Source organism: Solanum pennellii, chromosome 9, assembly GCF_001406875.1.
Source record: "Solanum pennellii chromosome 9, SPENNV200".
Lineage (NCBI taxonomy): Eukaryota > Viridiplantae > Streptophyta > Magnoliopsida > Solanales > Solanaceae > Solanum > Solanum pennellii.
In genome coordinates, this window is record NC_028645.1 from 5,509,774 (window position 1) to 5,532,016 (window position 22,243).

General features: G+C 31.6%; 2 protein-coding genes and 2 pseudogenes across 3 annotated transcripts; 2 read left to right on the top strand and 2 right to left on the bottom strand.

The window, feature by feature from the left end:
• Window positions 1-6,992: 6,992 nt before the first annotated feature.
• Window positions 6,993-9,760, top strand: LOC107029859. Of its 2 annotated transcripts, none has more exons than XM_015231307.2 (3): window positions 6,993-7,074; window positions 8,036-8,659; window positions 8,789-9,760. In XM_015231307.2, exons 2-3 carry the CDS (start codon window positions 8,057-8,059, stop codon window positions 9,611-9,613), a joined length of 1,428 nt encoding a protein of 475 aa, XP_015086793.1. In that variant the 5' UTR covers window positions 6,993-7,074; window positions 8,036-8,056; the 3' UTR covers window positions 9,614-9,760. The 2 variants fall into 2 exon arrangements, with proteins under 2 accessions (XP_015086793.1, XP_015086794.1); XM_015231308.2 differs by having other exon boundaries at window positions 7,036-7,074; window positions 8,040-8,659.
• On the bottom strand, window positions 9,739-9,829 carry LOC114074106 (annotated as a pseudogene).
• A 5,314-nt stretch (window positions 9,830-15,143) lies between these two features.
• LOC107030534 lies at window positions 15,144-17,841 on the top strand (annotated as a pseudogene).
• Window positions 17,842-18,363: 522 nt separating this feature from the next.
• On the bottom strand, window positions 18,364-21,116 carry LOC107029748. The gene is made up of 3 exons (XM_015231197.2): window positions 20,980-21,116; window positions 19,675-20,320; window positions 18,364-19,523 (listed from the first exon to the last, which is right to left on the bottom strand). Exons 2-3 carry the CDS (start codon window positions 20,284-20,286, stop codon window positions 18,687-18,689), a joined length of 1,449 nt encoding a protein of 482 aa, XP_015086683.1. The 5' UTR covers window positions 20,287-20,320; window positions 20,980-21,116; the 3' UTR covers window positions 18,364-18,686.
• Between the last annotated feature and the right edge of the window lie 1,127 nt (window positions 21,117-22,243).

Sequence of the window (22,243 nt, forward strand, 5' to 3'; positions counted from 1 at the left end):
CCAGAGGGCAAGAAAGCAATTGGGTGCAAATGGGTATTTGCAAAGAAAGAAGGATTTCCTAACCAAGAAGATGTTCGCTACAAAGCAAGATTGGTGGCCAAAGGATATGCTCAAAAGGAGGGAATTGATTATAATGAGGTGTTTTCTCCAGTTGTGAAACACTCCTCCATTAGAGTTTTGTTGGCTTTGGTAGCACAGTTAAATTTGAAACTAGTTCAGTTGGATGTAAAAACTGCATTTTTACATGGAGACTTGGAAGAGAAAATCTACATGACTCAGCCAGAAGGATTCAAAGTTGATGGAAAAGAAAATATGGTGTGTAAACTTGAAAAATCATTGTACGGATTGAAACAATCTTCTAGACAATGGTACAAACGATTTGACAAGTTTATATTGCAGCAAAGGTACATAAGAAGCAAATACGATCATTGTGTGTATTTGCGCAAGCTTGAAGATAATTCCTTTATATACCTTCTCCTATATGTTGATGATATGTTGATAGCTTCTAAGAGTCAAGAGGAAATTGAGAAGCTAAAGATTCAACTAAGAAAGGAGTTTGAGATGAAGGATTTGGGTGAGGCAAAGAAGATTCTTGGCATGGAGATAAAAAGAGATAGACATTCAAAGAAACTCTATTTATCTCAAAAGGAATATTTGAAGAGAGTACTAAAGCGATTCGGTATGAATAAAAAAACGAAGTCAGTTAGCACTCCGCTTGCTCCTCATTTTAAGCTTGGTGATGCTATGTCACCTAATAATGAAGTTGAACGAGAATATATGTCAAGAGTACCATACGCTAATGCTATTGGTAGCTTGATGTATGCAATGGTTTGCACAAGGCCAGATATTTCACACGCTGTTGGAATTGTAAGCAGGTACATGCACAATCCTGGAAAGGATCATTGGCAGGCTGTAAAATGGATTCTACGGTATATTCATAATACTGTAGATGTTGGTTTGGTTTTCGAGCAGAAAGATAGTCAATATCTTGTTGGATATTGTGACTCAGATTATGCAGGTGATTTGGACAAACGAAGATCAACTACTGGTTATGTTTTCACTATTGCAAATGCACCAGTTAGTTGGAAGTCTACTTTGCAGTCAACAGTTGCTTTGTCTACCACTGAGGCAAAGTACATGGCAATTACAGAGGCTGCGAATGAAGCAATTTGGCTTCATGGATTGCTTAGAGAGCTTGGTATTGGACAAGAAGAAATCACAATATTTTGTGATAGTCAGAGTGCTATTCAATTAGCAAAGAACCAAGTTTATCATGCAAGGACGAAGCACATTGAAGTCCGATATCATTTCATACGAGAAATCATAGAAAATGGTGGAGTCATAATGTAGAAAATTCATACTACAGAATATCCTGCCGATATGTTGACAAAAGTGGTGACTGCGGTCAAGTTTCAACATTGTTTGAACTTGATCAACATTGTTGAACATTGAAGATTAGGGTTGAAGACACAATCAAAATTGTTGTTGAGAGAAAGTTGAAAATGGAGAATCTTGCCAAGGTGGAGATTTGTTAAATTTGACAAGATTCAAAAATGGATTAATGAGAAGATATGGTAGTTAGGAGGATAATTCTTCATTGGTATAAAAGTCAAGATAGCAACTTTTGTAGGTGAAATTTAGGTGAACCATAAATTGATTTCACAAGGTAAATGTTGACATTTTGACATATTGTGATGTCATGGATGACATCAATAGGAAGAATTCACTCCTATAAATAGGTAGCTCCTAATTCATTTGTAACACATCACTCCTATAAATAGGTAGCTCCTAATTCATTTGTAACACACCTCTAACTTGCCTTAACATCTCCTAAGGCATTTGTTCTCCTTTCTCTCTTGTAGTATTTCACTTGTACTCTTTTGGAGTGAAATAAATATTGATTGGTTGTGTCCGAGGAGTAGGCAAAAGAAAACAAAAGTTTGTCGAACCTCGTTAATTCCCGGTGTTCTTTTTGTTGTTGTCTTATTTACTATTTATTAGCTACATTTAGATATAGCAGTTGTGATTGCATCACTCTCTATATATTTGGCTTCCGCAACAAAATGTTCATAGTGCTAAAAAAGATATTGAATATCGAAGCAATTGCAGTATTTAATAGTGAGTGTTACAATCTTAATAAATCCTATAGTTCTTTCTTTCAAATATAAATTCAAGGGCTTTTGAGCATGCTTTTGAATCTTGATGGACTTAATTTTTGATTTGTACTTGCATTCAAGGGGTCGGAAGCTTGATCTTAAATTTAGTTGTTGAGCTTGAATTCATATTGATTTTTAAACTTGTAGATTGATACTTGAATGCTTGTAGAGAAATCAGTTTTTGATCCATGAGCTTTTATGGTCCCTAATTTGAATTATGAAAATCCCTATTCATAGTTATAGCATGAAAGGAATATGGTAACTCTTTTCAACTAACCAGATTCATGACCATATTTGATTGGTCAAAACATGTCACTTGTTCACGGGACACATTTTCATTGACCTTCAATTTGGCTAGACATGCTAATCATATTGGCTCATTCAATTGATTTGACATACCACATCATTTGACATTTGACACTAAATTGGAACTGTAAGGACATTTTGGGTAGGGTGTGTGTATAAATATGAAAAATTCAAATTGAACTGAAAAATTTTGGTTCTTCGGTGTTTCGATTCGGTGTTGATATTTTTTTATTCCAGAACTTCGGTGATTTGATTTCGAGTTCGGTGTAAGGGTCCCAAAACTACGGTGCACCGAAGAATCGAAGTTTTATAAAATAAATTTAAAAATATTTATTATATTACTTAATTTTAACATTACTTGGTCCATTTCAATTTTTATATTTAGAGCCTAAACTTAAATAACAAAAATCTAAATAACAAAATAGTAAACCGCAACAACTTGGTGTTTTCACTTTCTACTTTATGATTTTATCATTTTGTGTTATTATTTTGAAGTGTGAACAAGAAATCGATGTTCTTACCTTTTATTGTTAGACAACCGGTTAGTTGTTATTTTGAAGTTTGAAGTGTGAACTGAATGAAAATTGTTACTTTATCATATTTTTCTCATTATTTTTATTCACACCGAAAAATAATTTAAAAACATCAAACTAAATCGAACCGAACCGGTCTAGTTTGATTTGGAATATGGTGCACACTTTTCTAAAATCGAATAACAAAGAATCAAATCAAAATTTAATTAAATCGAACCGAAGAACCGAACACCCACATCTTGTGTTTAGAAACATGAGCTCATCACTTGAGGTCCAATATAACGGAGTAGCCCAATTAAACTGAACTTTAATTCAATTCGTTTATATTGAACTTAAATAATTAATCAATTACATTAATAATCCACAATATTTATTTGAATTTTATATAATTCAATTCTTTTACATATTTAAATTCAATAAAATTTGTTATCCACGATTACCTTTAACTAATTTAATTATAATTCTTTTTCACTATCATTATATATAGTCGATAATAAATGTATTATTATCATATAAGAATTAGGGACAAATAAAAGAGCTAAAACAATTTAGCGGGAAATAAGAAATGTAACATTGAGCAGGAAAAAACTTTAGTATAAAAAGGAGCATATGTTATTTATGGAATTTGCTTTTTACCTACTTTTAACGGTAGAATCCGTCTTATGTATGTTTAAATTTACTTTCTGGAATGTTAATATGATACTTTTCATAAAGAATGATTTAGTTTGATTTGACACAATTTAAAATTATGTAAAATGTATTCTTTATGATACTTTTCATAAAGAATGGTTAGGGGTGGGCATGGTATGGTATTTAAAGTTTTGAAATTGTAATTTCTCTATTCGATTTTTCAAATAGGGAAAATGGTCAAATATGCCCCCTAAACTATTTGAAAAGGTCTAGATATACCATCCGTTTAAAGTTTGGTTCACTCATGCCCTCGCCATCCAACTTTTGGTCCAAATATGCCCTTATGGGCGTTAGTTGTCATATTGGACATATCCAACTCATTTTTCATTTATTTAAATATCAATGGAATTGTCATGTCATTTTGACCTTACCACATGACATTTATATGAAAATGGAAAGATATTCTGACTCATAAACACCTAATCCGACCCATAAATCAACCCCCTTTTAAATAAATTATCCGACCGATTTTCAACAATTTTGTTTAGTTTTTATTTTTTTCGATGAATTCTGAAAAATGAGTAATTGATTAATAAAAAAATAGAAAGAATATGAAAAAAATATAAAATTAACGCCAAAAATTCACAAATAATTATAGTAACCTTAAATTCAATTTAAACACTTTCTTTTAAATTTTTATTTTTTTTGATAAATCCCAAAATGAGTAATTGATTAACAAAAAATATGAAAAAACATAAAATTAACGCCAAAAATTTAAAAATAAATACAACAACCTTAAATTCAACAATTTCAACATTTTTTTAATTTTTATATTTTTTGGCAAATCCAGAAAATGAGTAATTTATTAATAAAATGGGAAAAATATGAAAACAAAATATAAAATTTACGTCAAAATTCACAAATAAAAAATAGGAAAATATGAAAAAAATATAAAATAAAAAAAAATTGTTGAAATTATTGAATTTCAGGTTACTATATTTATTTGTGAATTTTGACGTAAATTTTTTATTTTGTTTTCATATTTTTCCCATTTTATTTATAAGTTGCTCATTTTTAGGATTTGCCGAAAAATATAAAATTTTTAAATAAATGTAGAATGAAATGTTACTATATTTATTAGTGAACTTTTGACGTTAATTTATATTTTTTTCATACTTTTCATATTTTTTATTAATCAATTACTTATTTTTGAGATTTACCGAAAAATAAAAAATCTAAAAAAATATTGAAATGTTAGATTTAAGGTTACTATATTTATTTGTAAATTTTTGGCATTAATTTTATATTTTTTTTCATATCTTTCCTATTTTTTATTAATCAATTACTCATTTTCGGGATTTACCGAAAAAATAAAAATTAAATAAATGTCATGGGGTAAGGTCAAAATGACATGACAATTCCATGTGGCATTCGAAAAAATGAAATATAAGTTGGATATGTCCAACATGACAACTAACCCATAAGGGCATATTTGGACCAAAAGTTGGACGGCGAGAGCATGAGTGAACCAAATTGAATAGTTTAGGGGCATATTTGACCCTTTTTCCTTTAAAATGTTATATTATTACCATACTAATTTAGTTTTGCATGATTCAGTATTTTGACGTTCGATTTCGATATTCTACGGTATAGTAAATTGGTAACCATAGTTTGTTCAACTTTGACTAATATATACTCGTGTAATAGAGTATTATTACTTAGACAATTAAAAAATGTCTTAATTGTATCATGCTAACACATTTTACATGTAGAAATATATATATTCAAAATATAGCACAAACAACTCCTTTTGTTAATCAACTATATTCAAATCAAAATAGTATTGTCAAAGTTTATACTAATACTAGGTTGCATATTTTTTAGTATTTTAATAATTATATATATGTTATTATGAACTGTATAATTCGTGATATGGTATTCGATACTTTTATATGTTATTTCTAAATATCAAATACCATATCGATTATCAAAAAGAAAAGTAAAATATATATTATATACCATAATATTAAAATCACGGTATTAAAAGGCTTGTTATAGTATGGTAATTCGATATAGAGCATATCATGCACACCCCCAAGTGGAGGCTTTTGTATATGATCTTTTATTTTGTTTGATATATTTTTCTTTTTAGTGTATAAATATAGTACTCTAACTTTTTTCTTTTTAGTAATTTTTTAATTTAACTTTGCACATAAAATTAAAAACATTTTAGTATAGTTTATATATATTTAATTTAAAATTACAAAACTAAAATATATATATATTTATGTCATATCAAAATATGTACTTCCTCCGTTTTAAAAAGGATAGTGTAGTTTGACTTGGAATGGAGTTTAAGAAAAAAGAAAGAAAATTTTTTAATCTTGTGGTTCTAAATTAAAGTTATTTCAAATGTACCAAAACGCCCTTTAATCTTGTGGTCTTAAACATGCCACGTAGAAAGTTAAAGTTAAAGTGTTGCCAAAAAAAAAAAGGAAAGGGAACATTCTTTTTGCAACAAACTAAAAAGGAAATAGAGACATCCTTTTTGAAAGGGAGGGAATAATAAATTTAAACAGAGTGAGTAAATCTTTCGTGGGAAATCACTCATTAGCAGGGAAATAAGACCATTTGAGCGGGAAAAGAGAGTAAAGAAACCCTAAGTTATAGAATATCAGAGTATATTTCATCAGAGTTCATTTACGAAGAAATCGACCTGGTAACTTTTTCTTCTTTTTCCTTTTTTTTTTGTAATCATGCCAATTCTTAGAATTTAAGTTGGAATATGTATAGGAGTACTGAAACTAGGGTTGTTCAAAATCGTAACGTAATATAATTCAATCACATTATCGATTTATTGGTATTGGAGTAATGTTTGAGTAATACTTGATTCTAAGAGGTCTATCAAAAATTAATTACATAAATTATATGTATTACTCATTTATAAAAAAGCTAAATTTAATATCTAAACTTAATATTATAAAAACATTACATAAAAAATAATTAAATGTACAAAAAATTTAATTAATGCATACAATTTATATAGTGTTTAATTAAAAGTTTATATAATGAAATAATATTATAATATTTAAAAAGTTATTCGGTGTAATAGTTTACACAGTTTTACACCATTCACACGTCAAATTTGGTGTGAGTTGGAGGCTTGGAGCTCAAAACACCAAATTTTACTCAAAAAAAGATAGAATTTAGTATAAAATTTGGTATTGTATTGGAAATGGTCTAAATAAATTATACTAGTATCAGGTAAGAATTAGGCACAAATAAAAGAGTTAAAACAATTTAGCGGGAAATAAGAAATGTAAAATTGAGCGGGAAATAAATAAACAGTGAGGCCTTAAAAAACTTTAGTATAAAATGGAGCCCTAGAAATATGACAAATAGTTTCTTTCCATGCTCAAAAGAAGAAGCAAAAGCGACGCCCAACAAAGGTACTTCTCCTTCTTCAGCAACATTTTTTTTTTGTGTTAAAAGTAAAAAATATTATGCTTAAATAGATTTATATATAATCTAGATAATTACTGTGAGAGATGAATTCACGGGGTAGAGATTATGGGGCTTGTGGCTATGAGTAAGAGATGAAGATAAAGAATGTTGAAGAATAAACACGGAATAATCAATATGAAATGTTATTTATGCAATTTGTTTTTTTTACCTACTTTCAATGGAAGAAATAGCGGCTTATATATGTTTGAATTTATTTTGTTTAGTTTGTTTATTATGGAATGTCAATCTAGTATTTTTTTGGTTTCATAAAGAATGATCTAATTTGACTTTAATATATTTTAAAGTTACGTCAATTGTATTAAAATATCCTTTTATCTGGTCCACCAAAGTATTGTTAAATGAGTCATTTTTTTCAAACATTCTTCAAAAAAATTAGATCATTGTTTTTTTGAAACGGAGGGAGTGATTGTTTAGTTGTAACATCTCACATAGCATATTTAGACTTGGTGGAATTTGGCATATCTTAACCAAATTACAAGATTCAAAAGGCATTTTGATATATTCTGTAATCTTTAGTTTAAGATTATAAGATTCAAAAGTGTGATTTTTGTATTAGTGATCGAGTCCATTTAAGCTAATACACGTAAATCGAAAGGGAATGAGTGGTAGTTTTGGACTTATGCTTAAATTTGGTGTTATCACTAAGACACATAATTTGGAGTTGTCATTTGATAAAAGATGTTATTGTAGTATTTATGGAATCTGGAATGCATGTTTATGTAATTATAATCATCCATTTGGATAATTGCTTGTTGGTTTTAATAGAATACATAAACATATTTGCATATACAAAAGTGTGCTAAAACTTGTGTCGTGTTCTGTTCCCATGTTCGTGTCATTTGAACATTGCTTACTTCCTTTTATCGGTGTTCTAACCTGGATCAGCTAGGCATTTGCTACCTCAAAATGGTTAAGAAGAAAGAATCTAAGATTCTATTGAAGCTTTTGGTGGATAAAAAGAAGGATCAAGTTGTTGCAGCTGAAACCGGAGTAGATTTTATGGACATACTTGTTAGCCTTCTGACTTTACCAATGGGAACAATAATACGACTCGTTGAAGCAGAGGCTGGAACTGTTGGTTGTATGAATAACTTGTACCAAAGTGTTGAAAACCTCGATGAGGAAGATCTGTACATAGAGCATTGCAAAACCTTGTTACTGAATCCGATAAATCCATATCCAAAATATTGCATGAAGTTAAAAGTGAACTTAGATGATTCAGGGTCTAAGTATTATAAGTGTTCAAATTGTCGATACAACAGTTATTACATGGATGTTGAGTGCAAATGTAATGGGAAGTATAACAAAGAGACGTTTCTGAAAGATTCAGTTGAAAATACTTGTGGCGATGCGTATGTGTTTCTTAAAGGAGGGATATCATTTCTAATCACTGACGGTTTACAAGTCAAGGTTGCTTCTCCAAGCTCGCTTGTTCAGATGCTTTCAAATGTTGGCCTGAGTGATATGAATCAAATCGAGGAGATGCATGTAGAAATTGGCAAAAATGAGGTAATATAATCCTTTACCATCTGAATTCTTGATATAAAAATTGTATCTTTATGTGGTTGCTTGTATGTTCTACATGCTTGATATATCGCCATTTGCAGCTAGTAACATTACCTTTTCTCGACTATTTAGGTGATTCATCTACTTGTGCGTTCATTGATCTCAAAGACTCCCTTGTCTGATGTGTTTCTGCCCAAGCAAAAACAAAAAAGGGCAAGAGTAGACACTATCACAATGACCGAGTTTGGATCGTCCATTTCTGAAAATGGAACTAGGAATAACACCAAGAAATTGGAGCTGAAGCTAACAGTAAGAAAGTCTACAAACATGGTCTTGTGTGCCGAAGCAGGCAATGATTTTGTTGATTCTCTCTTCAATTTCTTGACGATTCCTCTAGGATCAATTGAAGATGTTTTAAAAGGGAATTCTGGGTTGGGATGCATAGATAACTTGTACAAAAGTGTGGAGAATTTAGATTCAAAATGGTTTAATACGCCGCCTCCAGATATGAATATACACAGACATGAGAAGACTCTTAAGATGATATTACTCAAGCCTGGTATAGCCCCTAACCATAAATCCAAGAATCTTCTTTTGCAGATTAACGAAGGGTTTGAACTTTACTTTAGTGATCCAAGACAATCCGTAGGTAGTAATCGTAGTAGTGAGTTTGAAAAGTTTGCAAAGGAACCTTCCCTTTTCTATGTTCTGGACAATTTAGAAGTGAGACCATTGTCTTCTACATCAACTATTTGCTTACTCCAACAACTAAATGTTCCTCTGCATGATATTGAAGAGCAAATGATCAGTGTTGGCGAGTTGGAAGCATTGAGCTTGCTGAAAGCCTCTTTAACGTCTACATCATCAGCATTGACAGCAGGCCTAAACCACATGTTGAAGAAGCCGAGAGACGAAGATGTGATGTCTAGTGCGAAGAAACTTCATCGTGCTGGTTAGCAAATACATGTTGTTAACTTTTTGCAGTTACTTCTCATTGTATTTTGCACTCACTTGCCTAACTTGTTACGTTAAGTCTCAAAACTTTGGTTTCCTGAACTACTTTTAGAGGTTTGTGTGGCAAAAAAAATTTGGACCATTTCTCGATTTGTGCGTGTCGGGCCATGCTAATCTTCTCTGTATCGTTCCAATTTTATCGGATGTCCCCGAAGGGACAAACTACACTGATAAGGTTCTGCAATATAAATACCACATGGCTTTTCTCTATAGGCGATGAGGGAAAATTAGCTAGTTGGGTCTTTGCGCTAGGACAGAACTGGACTCCTTTTTTTGTGGCTTAATTTGATGATGGGCCGGCCTCTTCTTATTTAGAAGTCTTTAATTTTTGTTATGAATCAAACTATGTATGCACTTATGTGGATTTCTAAACAACAAACCTAACATATTATTAAATTCATACAGGAATAATTTAGTTCATATTTAACTATAAAAAATGTTACTTTGTCTTCGTTCTTTTTTATATGTCAATTCTCTTTATAAATAGTTGATTCATAATACTTGTCATTTCATAAAATTAATGCATAAATTAGCATATTTTTCCTTTTTTTTTTGTTTACCCTTGTGAGTTATTAGCCTTGAAAATATACATTTGACCAACTTAGAAAAGTTTAATAAATGATTCATGTTCATTGGTTAACTTAAATAATCAAAATAAATTAACTCATATTCATTGATTGAAAACTTGAGTTTCAAAAAAAATAATAATAAAATAATAAACTTACTTAGTTCCTTAATACTCGTAAAATCTAAAATAATGATATATAAATCAGAATAAATGGCGTATTACTTGCACATGATTTAATGCCCGCATAACCTACTATCAAATGGCCCCTAAATTATTTCCTAGATTAGGAGGATCACGCAATGCATAAAAATATCATATTACCCTATTTGTGCATAATAATTTTCAATGAAAGAAATCTAATTGAACTCCTTTCATGACAGGTAGCTCCGTACTGAATGGAGACATGGTATAATATTTGAAAGTTTCGATATTATAATTTTTTTATTTGGTTTTTAAAATATTATATTAATATGGTTTGGTATTTTGAAGTTCGATTTTGATATTTTACGGTATGATTGGTAATCATAATTTGTTCAACTTTGATTAATATATACTCGTATAATATAGTATTATTACTTCGTAAATTAAAAAAGGTCTCAATTGTATCATGCTAACACATTTTACGTGTAGATATATATATATTCAAAATATAGCACAAACAACTCCTTTTGTTAATTAATTATATTCAAATCAAAATAGAATAATCAAAGTTCCAACTTCTAAATACTAATACTAGGTTACATATTTTTTAATATTTTAATAATAATAATAATAATAATAGTATATACGTTATTATGAACTACATAACTTGTGGTATGATATTTAATATTTTGGTATGTCATTTCTAAATACCAGATGTCATACCGATTATCAAAAAAAAATTAAAATGTATACCATAATAATAAACCACGGTATTAAAAGGTTTGGTATAGTATGGTAATTCGTATCGACCATATCATGCACAACCCTTGTGGAGGCCTTTTGCATGAGTTCTCCATTTAATTTGTTTGATATATTTTTCATTTTAGTTCTTTAATTTAACTTTTCACATAAAATTTAAAAACATTTTAGTATAGTTTATATACATTTAATTTAAAATTAAAAAATTAAAAAAAAAACATTTTAATTTTTTTTATGTTGTCATATCAAAATATGTCAAATAAACCTGGTAATTTTCTCTTCTTCCTCCTTTTTGTTATTATTATGGCAGTTTTTAGTATTTAAGTTGGAATGTGTAGAGGAGTATTGTAATTAGGGTTGTTCAAAATCCAAACGTAACATAATTCAATCACATTATCGATTTATTGGTATTAAATTAATGTTTGGGGAACACTTGAGTCTAAGAGTCTATCAAAATTAACCTCTATAACTCGATAGATCTAAGGTCTGTGAACACTCTATTTTTTTTAGATTCCTACTTGTGTGATTATACCTATCATTGATGTTGTCATTTAATTATTGTGGTATTAGGATGTTGGAATCTGGAATGCGTGTTTATATCCTTATAATCATCCCTTTGTGTAGTGATTTGTTGATTTAATATCTTTTAGAAGCATGTTTGCAAAAATCATGTTATGTTTGACTTCAACTGAAAGCCAGAAAATTATTTTGTTCATGCTATCTTGGTTCTTGACTAATTACTCGTAACACGGATCACCAGTTGATTGCTTTAATATGGAAAACAAGCAAGAATCTGAGTTTCTCTTGAAGCTTCTGGTGGATGAAAATAAGGATCAAGTTGTTGCAGTTGAATGCGGAGTAGATTTTATGCCTTCTCACTTTACCAATGGGAACAATAATACGACTCATTAAAGCGAAGGATGGAGTTGTTGTTGGGTATGTAGCAAGAATTGATGGGAAATAGAGGGAAGGAGAGGAATTTGAAAAGTTTAGAACTTGAAAGGTTGGGAACTTGAAAAGTCCTCTAATGCTTTAATCAGTAAGGTAATAGTCCCTCATCGGTAATGGAAATGAAAATAGGAGAATTTAAATAAATAAACACTCCTATTAATTGTTAAAAGGGTTGGAAAGAAGGACCCCCCTCGCGCCGTCGAAGTCGCTCGCTTCGGCTTCGGCTTTGGCAAATGATCGAGAGATAATTTTTTTGACAAAATTTATTTTAATTATTTATTAATTAATTTAAATGGCCAAAAATTATTGTCAATAAATTAGTTGATAACAGAATTTAACCGAAATGTTTTCAACTTTTTAGTTAACCCGACCCGACTCGGATCCGCGCGAGTGATCCGTTTTTCCGTTATATTCAAAATTTCCCGCCATGACTGTTCTGAAAGGTTGCAACTTTCAGGAACAGTCAATACCATTTGAAAGTTTGCAACCTTTCATTAATGGTCGTGTCAATTCTGAAAGGGTAGCAACCTTTCAGAATATATTATTCTTGCCTATAAATACCATTCACTCTTCAGAATATTTGACTACGAATTTTCTGATCTTCCTTCTTCATAAAAAAAAACACATCTTTTTCCGTGTACTTTCCTGCTGTGGATTGATTCGCTGACAGTAGAGTTTTTGGTATCTATACTCTACTGATTAAGATCATTTTACCCTGGGAGGTTATATTCCAAATCAAACCTCGGATACTAGAGGGGAATAATTTCCTTAAGGGGACACTGTGAATTCAGTGGACTTGATTTTCTTCCTAAATTATCAATAAGAGTATTCCAGATTCTGGTAAGTTTTACAGATTTAATTATTTTTTACAAATAAATTTCTGTTCATCTTATTTACTGGTTCTAAAAATCTCAGTTACTTTGTGTTTCTGAATGATTTATTACAACCAGTGATTTCTGATTTTCATAACACAGATTGGCAACAGTTGTTGGTTGTATGAGTAACTTGTACCAAAGTGTTGAAAACCTCAGTGAGGAAGATGACCTGTTCTTAGATCATTGCAAAACCATGCTGCTATATCCAAGAAATCCCTATTCAAAGTATTGCAGATCTATGAAAGAGGATCGGAAATCCATAGCTTGTACGATATAAGGCAATATCTAAGAGGTGCTTATGTTGAAAAGTTTACAAAGGAAACCTTCCCTTCTCTACATCATGGACAATTTGGAAGTGAGGCCTCTGTCTTCTTCATCAACTATTTGCTTACTCCAAGAACTAAATGTGCCTGTCGATGATGTTGAAGAGCAAATGATCAGTGTTGGCGAGTTGGAACCATTGAACTTGTTAAAGGCCTCTTTGACATCATCATCATCAGCTTTGACAGAGGGCCTAAACCAAAACTTGAAGAAGCAGGTTGATGAAGATGTGAAATGTAACGTGAAGAAACTTTGTCGCGCTGTTTAGCAAACACATAGATGTCTAGCCTTTTGTGTTTTGCCTCAAAACTTGGTTCCATTGTACATCAAAGCCTTGATTCAGAGTTGTATTATCTATAGATCAATCATTTGTAGTTTATTATTTCACCAGTTTTGGAGGTTTCTTCAATAGTACATGTTCGCTATACTTATTTTAACGTTGTAATTTTCCGGACGTTTATTTATCCTCTATTCTTGTTGAAAAAGAACCAATGCCACCCTGAAGACTATAATACAGTCTCACAATATTTAATGCATCAAATTGTACGTATTTATGAATCTTCAAAATCGAAATAGACCTGATTGAAAAATACATTGTTGTATAATGTTACTTTTAAATAAAGAAAAAGTCACAATAATGTAAAAAAAAAGTTCTTAATTTATTTACATTGTTACTACTTGTTAGTGCATAAAATTAAATATAGTATAGTAAATATAACAAAACCAATTACATGGCCATAATTTAAAGGCATATTACATAAATATACCCTTTAACTTGGTTTCGAATCACATATATGCCCTTTAATTTTGGGTTTGCACTAGTAGATACGTAAACTTGTATAAAATTAAACAAATAGACACACACGTCCTACATGTCATTTTTTGTCCTATGTGGTGTCCTACGTGTATTTTGCCATGTAGGACTCATGTGTTTATTTGTTTAAAAGTTGGATAGTTAAAGTGCCTATTTGTGCATTATGATTTAGGGTCCAAATATATGTATTATGCCTTTAAATATGAAATATAACTTAAATAGGAATATTTTAATGGGAAAATTGTATATAATAGCAAACTAATAACCTAAAATAAATGGAATAGCTAGGGTTTGATTTAATTGTGCTCCATAGCAAACGTTAGCTAAAATTTGCCAGCGTCTCTCTCCCAGAAATCTCGCTCGCCACTCTCCATTCTCGCTCGCCTCTCTCGCTTTATACACAGAAGTGTATAATTCTGTTTCTGTTTTGTATAAAGCGAGAGAAAATTGTATATACACATGCAAAAATATATATCTTCGTGTTATACACTTAATTATACAATTTACAAACATTTTACTTCAAATATTGCAGAGAAAAAGGTCAACGAATTATACAATTGTGAATTATACAATTGCGGTGAAATACAATTTTCTCTAGCTTTATACAACAGAAGTGTATATATTGTGTTTCTGTTTTTGTATAAAGCGAGAGAAAAACATATATCTTCTTGCTATACACTTAATATTGCAGCGAAATAGGCAGTGAATTATACAATTGTGCATTATACAATTGCAGTGAAATAGGATTGCGAATTATACAATTGCAGCGAAATAGGCCAGCGAATTATACAATTTAGGCCAGCGAATTATACACTTGTATATGTATAGCGAATTATACAGTTTTATGTTTGCTATGAAGCGCAATTATGCAAAGTTTGCTATAGCATACAAATATGAATTTTTTGTTTGCTACATGTGAAAGTTGTCCTATTTTATTATAAAAAAGAAGAGGGTTTTCCAATTTTGAAATACAATTTTAATTTATATTTGAAACTTTCATCACTAAATCCAATTTATAATATTCTGATTTCTGAGACATGAGCAATTAGCGGGAAATTGAGAGCATTTGAGCGGGAGACTCTGCCATTAAAGTTAAGAAGAAACCCTAAAAAAGAACAAATCCAATCTCCATGAAAAAGGTATTTTTTTCACTTATTTTGATCAGCTCCCATTTTCTCTTATACTACGATTTACATTTTATCCCTAAAATTATAATCATATGCTATTCCTGTATAATGTAACAAAATATGGGATTGGAATATTTGAGTCGAATTAATTTTTCGCTTGACTTGAAGAAGTTCAATTATAGTTATCTGAATGTACTCTATTAGTTCTGGAATTGTTGTTAGTTCTGGAATTGTTGTGGAAGGTATTGATTACAATGAGATAGTGATGATTCATATGGCGGACTCTAACTAGTTAGTACTAAATGTTGGCTTGATAAATGACGGTATTGTGATGTTCTTTTACTAATACTAATGAATTTGGAATACCAACATGAGCTGTGGTGTACTGGTAGAAGTGTTTCACCCTTAACCAGATGTCTGTCACCCCTGAATGGGCCCTGCAGTGTGCAATATGAATTTAGTGAAAGCTGTAATGTGGGCTCCGGACACCGAGTGCAAAACCAAAAAAAAAAGAATCTGGAATGCTTGTTTATGTTATTATAATCATCCCTTGCATAATTATTTGTTGATTGAATATCATATAAGGATATTGATCTTTGCTAATACAATAACGTGGAAAAACTTGTATCATGTTTCCTTAATTTCTTAACGTATTCCTGACCTATATGTGTCATCTGAAGAATTGCTTGCTTTTGTTTTTTTACTCTGGTTATCTTGGTTCTTGACTAATTACGAATAAAATGAATCAGTTTACTGTTTTAAAATGGAAAACAAGGAAGAATCTAAGGTTGTATTGAAGCTTTTAGTGGATGAAAAGAAAGAACGAGTTGTTGCAGCTGAAGCCAAAGCAGATTTTATGGACATACTCTTTAGCCTTCTTACTTTACCACTCGGAACGATATTACAGCTCATTAAAAAAGTAGATAGCAGAGATTTTGGTTGTATGAACCACTTGTGTCGAAGTGTTGAAAATCTCAATGAGAAATATCTTTTCATAAAACATTGCAAAACCATGCTGCTAAATCCAAGAAATCCCTATCCAAAGTATTGCATGAGGTTGAAAGTAGATGTAAATGATTCAGGCTCTGAGAAGTATTATCAGTGTTCAGAATGCTCAAAGATAAGCTATTTCACGAATGTTGAGTGCTCATGTGATGGGACGTTTAATAAAGAGACATTTCTGAAAGATTTATTTCAAATTACTTGTTGTGATGATTATGTCTTTCTTAAAGGAGGGATGTCATTTCTAATCTCTGATGATTTACAAGTCAAGTGTGCTTCTCCAAGTTCCCTTGTTCAGATGATTTCTAGTATCGACCTGAATGATATGAATCGGATTAAGGAAATGAATGTAGAAGTTGGCAAGAACGAGGTAATATTCTTTACAACCCGCTCAAGAGATTTAGCTTTTACTTATTTACGAGGCCTCTATGTTCTACTTAGTATGAAAAACATGCTTTCTGATAAAATGTTTGCTCTTACATTTTTTATGGTAATTTTTCGTAGATTGATATTTGCAGCTAGTTTTATAATTCTTTTCTCGACCATTTAGGTGATTTGTCTACTTGCTCGTTCATTTATCTCAAAGACTCCCTTGTCTGATGTGTTTCTACCCAAGCAAAAACAAAAAAGGGCAAGGTTAGACACTAAAACGATGTCCGAGTTTGGAAATTTGTCGTCCATTTCTGAAAATGGAACGAGTAATAACACCAAGAAATTGGAGCTGAAGCTAACAGTAAGAAAGTCTACAAAACAAGGTCTTGTGTGAAGAAGCAGGCAATGATTTTGTTGATTTTCTCTTCAGCTTCTTGACGATTTCTATAGGATCAATTGAAGATGCTCTAAAAGGAAGTACGGGATTGGGATGCATAGATAACTTCTATAAAAGTGTGGAGGCTTTAGATTCGAAATGGTTCAATATGCGTCCAAGATTCCTAGTGTCAACCTTAAGACGATATTACTCAATCCCGGTGTTGCCCCTCACCATAATTCTGAGTATCAGCTGCTGCAGATTTCTGAAGAAATATCAGAAATTTATAACTTGCATGATATAAGGGATTTCGTAAGGGGTGCTTATGTTCACAAATGTCAAAGGTTTGCAAAGGAACCCTTCCTTTTCTATGTTATGGACAATTTGGAAGTCAGATCTTTGTCTTCTACGTCAACTATTTGCTTACTGCAAGAACTAAATGTGCCCCTGAATGATATTAAGGAGCAAATGATCAGTGTTGGCGTGTCGGAAGCATTGAACTTGCTGAAGGCCTCTTTGACATCATCATCATCAGCTTTGACAGAGGGCCTAAATCACAAGTTGAAGAAGCAGATAGACGAAGATGTGCAGTGTAACGTGAAGAAACTTTGTCGTGCTGGTTAGCAAACACATCTTTTGATCCCCTGTACATTAAAGCCTTGTTGGAGAGGCAAGTGTTTTCAGATATGAATCCATCATTTTGTAGTTCTATATTTCACCAGTTTTGGAGGTTTCCATGAAGTTAATGTTGTCATAGTTGCAAGCCACTATAAATGTAACTTCTGGCCTCTTGTTTTTCCTCCCTCATGATGAATCTTTATGAATTCTACTTAATTTCTTATTACAATATATATATATTTTTACATTTTCGAAAGCAGCCTCTCTACCTCCACGAGGTAGTGGTTAGAGGCCTTTACTCTCCCCAGACCTCACTTGTGGGATTTCATTGAGTATGTTATTGTTTATTTATTTTTACTAAGTGGGACAATCTCTTCTTTTTTCCTTTGTCTATTTTCTTGCAGTTGTATCATCTTCTTCACATTTAAAATTCATTAATTCAATAACCCAAAGCCAATAACATTTTTTTTCTGGTTCGATTAATTGATTAAACCAATTAATTTCATCTTTGATTAAAAGTTTCATTTCAATAGTAATCACTAAAAGCAAGTAAAAAAAATCTTAATAAGGTTCAGCGTGAATTCAAATCAAATGGTCTTTTTCTTTTATAAAATCTCATACAAAGGAAAATATTGGAAGTAACACTAAAACCAAATACTAAATGATATTATCAAGAACAACAATATACTACTTGTCTCACAATTTCAAAGAATATCTCAATTCTTATAGGCAAACCAACTAAATTGAAACAGTGAGAATAAACAAAATATCCGGAATGAGAATTTCAATCCAAGAAATAGAAAATAGAGAATATTGCATTAGCACCAGATGCTAAAGAACAGCATATGACAAAAAAAGTGGTCCAAATCTACTAGTACTAGTAAAGAGTTGTTACTTTTAGAGTAGCTTGCAGCTATGACATGTAATTAGATTTACCCTCTTATCAACTAGAACAAAATTAACACTTACTGGACTAATCATATCTATAGAAGTCAACAAAAAAATACTCAGCCCTGCATGCAGGTTTTGATGTACAGGCCACAGGGGATCAAGTTTTGAGGCTAAAACACAAGAGAGTTATCTATGTGTTTGCTAAAAAAGTTTCTCCGTTTTACACTTCACATCTTCGTCTATTTGCTGCCTCAACTTGTGATTTAAGCCCTCTGCCAAAGCTGATGATGATGATGTCAAAGAGGCCCTCAGCAAGTTCAATGCTTCTGACTCGCCAAAACTGATCATTTGCTCTTCAATATCATTCATGGGCACATTTAGTTCTTGAAGTAGGCAAATAGTTGATGCAGAAGACAAAGGTCTTACTTCCAAATTGTCCATAACGTAGAAAGCAGAGGGTTCCTTTGCGAACTTACGAAATTTGGGAACATGACTACCCCTTATGTGTTGCCTTGGATCATGCAAATTGTAAAATTCTGATTTTCCTTCTGAAATCTGTAGCAGCTGATTCTCAGAATTATAATGTGTGGCAACATTGGGCTTGAGTAATATTGTCTTAAAGTTGTCATTAGATTTATCCTCACTATGGTAACTATTCTGCTTTGGAGGCATATTGAACCATTTCGAATCTAAAGCCTCCACACTTTTATAGAAGTTATCGATACATCTCAAGCCAGAACTCCCTTTTAGAACATCTTCAATTGATCCTATAGGAATCGTCAAGAAGTTGAAGAGAAAATCAATAAAATCATTGTCTGCTTCTGCACACAAGACCTTCTTTGTAGACTTCCTTACTGTTAGCTTCAGCTCCAACTTCTTGGTGCTATTACTCGTTCCATTTTCAGAAATGGACGACAAATTTCCAGACTCGGACATTGTTACAGTGTCCACTTGTGCCCTTCTTTGTTTTTGCTTGGGCAGAAACACATCAGACAAGGGAGTCTTAGAAATAAATGAACGAGCAAGTAGACGAATCACCTAAATGGTCCAGAAAAAGATCATGTTACTAGCTGCAAATGCCAATTTACGAAAATCACAGCAAAACATATCATCAGAAAGCATAATTTTCTTATTAAGAATGTAGTAATCACTAATTCTTTTAATTAATCAGATGGTAAAAGGACAATACCTCGTTCCTGCCAACTTCTACATTCATCTCCTTAATCTGATTCATATCACTCAGGCCAACATTAGAAAGCATCTGGAAAAGAGTAGTTAGAGAAGCAGGCTTGAATTGCAAGTCGTCACTGATTAGATATGATATCCCTCCTATAAGAAATAGGTACTTATCACTACAAGACTCAGTTAGAATAGTCTCTTGATTAAACCTCCCTTTACATGGGCACTCAACATTCATGAAATAGCTTTGCTTTGAGCAATATGTTCGCGTTGTCCAACCTGAACAGTGATAACACTTCTCGGACCCTAAATCATCTATGTTCACTTTCAACCTCGTACAATACTTCAGATAGCGATTTCTTGGATTTAGCAGCATGGTTTTGCAATGCTCTATGAAAAGATCTTCCACATCGAGGTTTTCAACACTTTGGTACAAGTTGTTCATACAACCAACAACTCCAGCCTCTGCTTTAATGAGCCGTATTATGGTTCCCAAAGGTAAAGTAAGAAGGCTAACGAATATGTCCATAAAATCTACTTTGGCTTCAGCTGCAACAACTTGATCCTTCTTTTCATCCACCAAAAGCTTCAAAACAACCTTAGATTCTTCCTCTTTTTCCATTTTAAAGCAGTTAACTGATGTAGCAAGCTCCTTGCTGATCCAAGTTATCACTTATTAGTCAATAACCAAGATAACAGAACACGACACAACTTTTTGCACACTATTGTATTAATGTACTAACAAATATGTTCTTATACTCTAATAAATCGACAAATAGTTGTGCCTAATACCACCATAAACACGCATTGCATATTAGCCCTATCTAGAGGCGAATGTAGGATTTTTAGAACATGGTATAATAGATGTTGAACCTCCTTCAGCTACTGTGTCCATTTCTACAGATTTAGAACCCTAGTGAAAATGTGAAAATTCTGGCTCCGCAAATAAATCAATATCCAATCAAGTGCATTAGTGTCAGTAGTTAAAACATATACATAAAAAACCTAGTTTTACACAGAGATCACGAGCTCATGTGCCCCATTTTTTACTTGTAGTAATATATTTGTTTAAGATCAGTTATATGAATCGTTATTGACCCATTTTCCTCTATTTAAACTCATCTCACACTAATATCATACATGTCAATTCAAATAATATTAAAATCCATTTATTTCCTTCGCCAAATAGTGCAAAAACAAATAATATTCCAACCCATAGTCAAAACAAGTTATATATATATATCATTAAACAGGAATATCATAAGACTACAATTTTAATATTATACAGTGACGAAAGAAGAAGAAGGAAAAATACCTTTTAATGGAGAGTGGATTCCTTCTTCTCTAAAAGCTACTCTTCTTTTAGGGTTTCTTCCCAATCTTAATACTAATGCCCAATGGTTTCCCGCTCAAGTCAATGCCTTAAAAGGGTAAATGCTTTACTTTAATGGAGTTATTTGCAAAAGTAGGATTTTTGGGGGGTCACTAGTTAAGTTTTAGGAAATTTATACAAATTTCACGTAGTTTAGGAGTTATTAATTAAATATAGAGTTAATAACTTTGATTTTGATGAACACTAAACTATCAATTGTTTTCACACAAAGTCATTTAACTTTCATTTTCAACTTAAAAGTCAGTCAACTATGATTTCTTTGCACAGAAAGTCATTCAACCTATCTAATTATTTTTTCATTAAAATTTAATGACATGCTGGAGGAGAGACACTGGGGGAAATCCTCCAGAGTCTCCAAACGGAAAGACGCCATAGCCCCTACTTTCGGGAAGTCCAAACGGAATTTTAAGAATAAAATATCTATATCCATTTAATCCATTTAATGACCCGCCCATTTAATTCAACCCGCTAAAAATATAATATTACATATTTTATTTTATCATTAATTCCCTATATCATTTCCCGTTAAACATTGAACACCATTAATTCGCTAAAAGAGTGACTTTCTATGCAAAGAAGTTATAATTGAGTGACTTTTGAATTGAAAATAAAAGTTGAGTGACTTTATGTGAAAGTAATTGATGGTTGAGTGACCATCAAAGTTATTAACTCATTAAATATACTTATAAATTTTACTAGATTTTGGTGTGTCCAGCTACATGAGATCAAAATTAGGTGTGATATGTTCGACATACACGATATCCACGTGGGATTCACATGTATATAATATACATGGATAAAACTCGCTCACCGCTCTCCTTGGTATTTCAGATACGTACAACTACATATATGTGATAATGATTATCTCGCTAGCTTCTCTCTATTTTAGTGTATCTAGCAGAAAAAATAAATATACTATACGTATCTTCCTCGATATATGGTAGAAAGCTCTTTAAGTTGTTTAACCATGTTAAAAAAAACATTGTTAAAAGAATGTTGAAACTTCGAATTAATTTAAGAGAAAAACTTGTCTTATCATGATAGTCATCGTGATTTCTAACTATATCATGACTTCTCAATCAAACTTAAGAAAATAAGAAAATATTTCTAGTAAATGTTTTCTTCCAACTAAACACATCCCATATTCATATTACTCGACATTAATTAATTTGATTATTCATCCCAC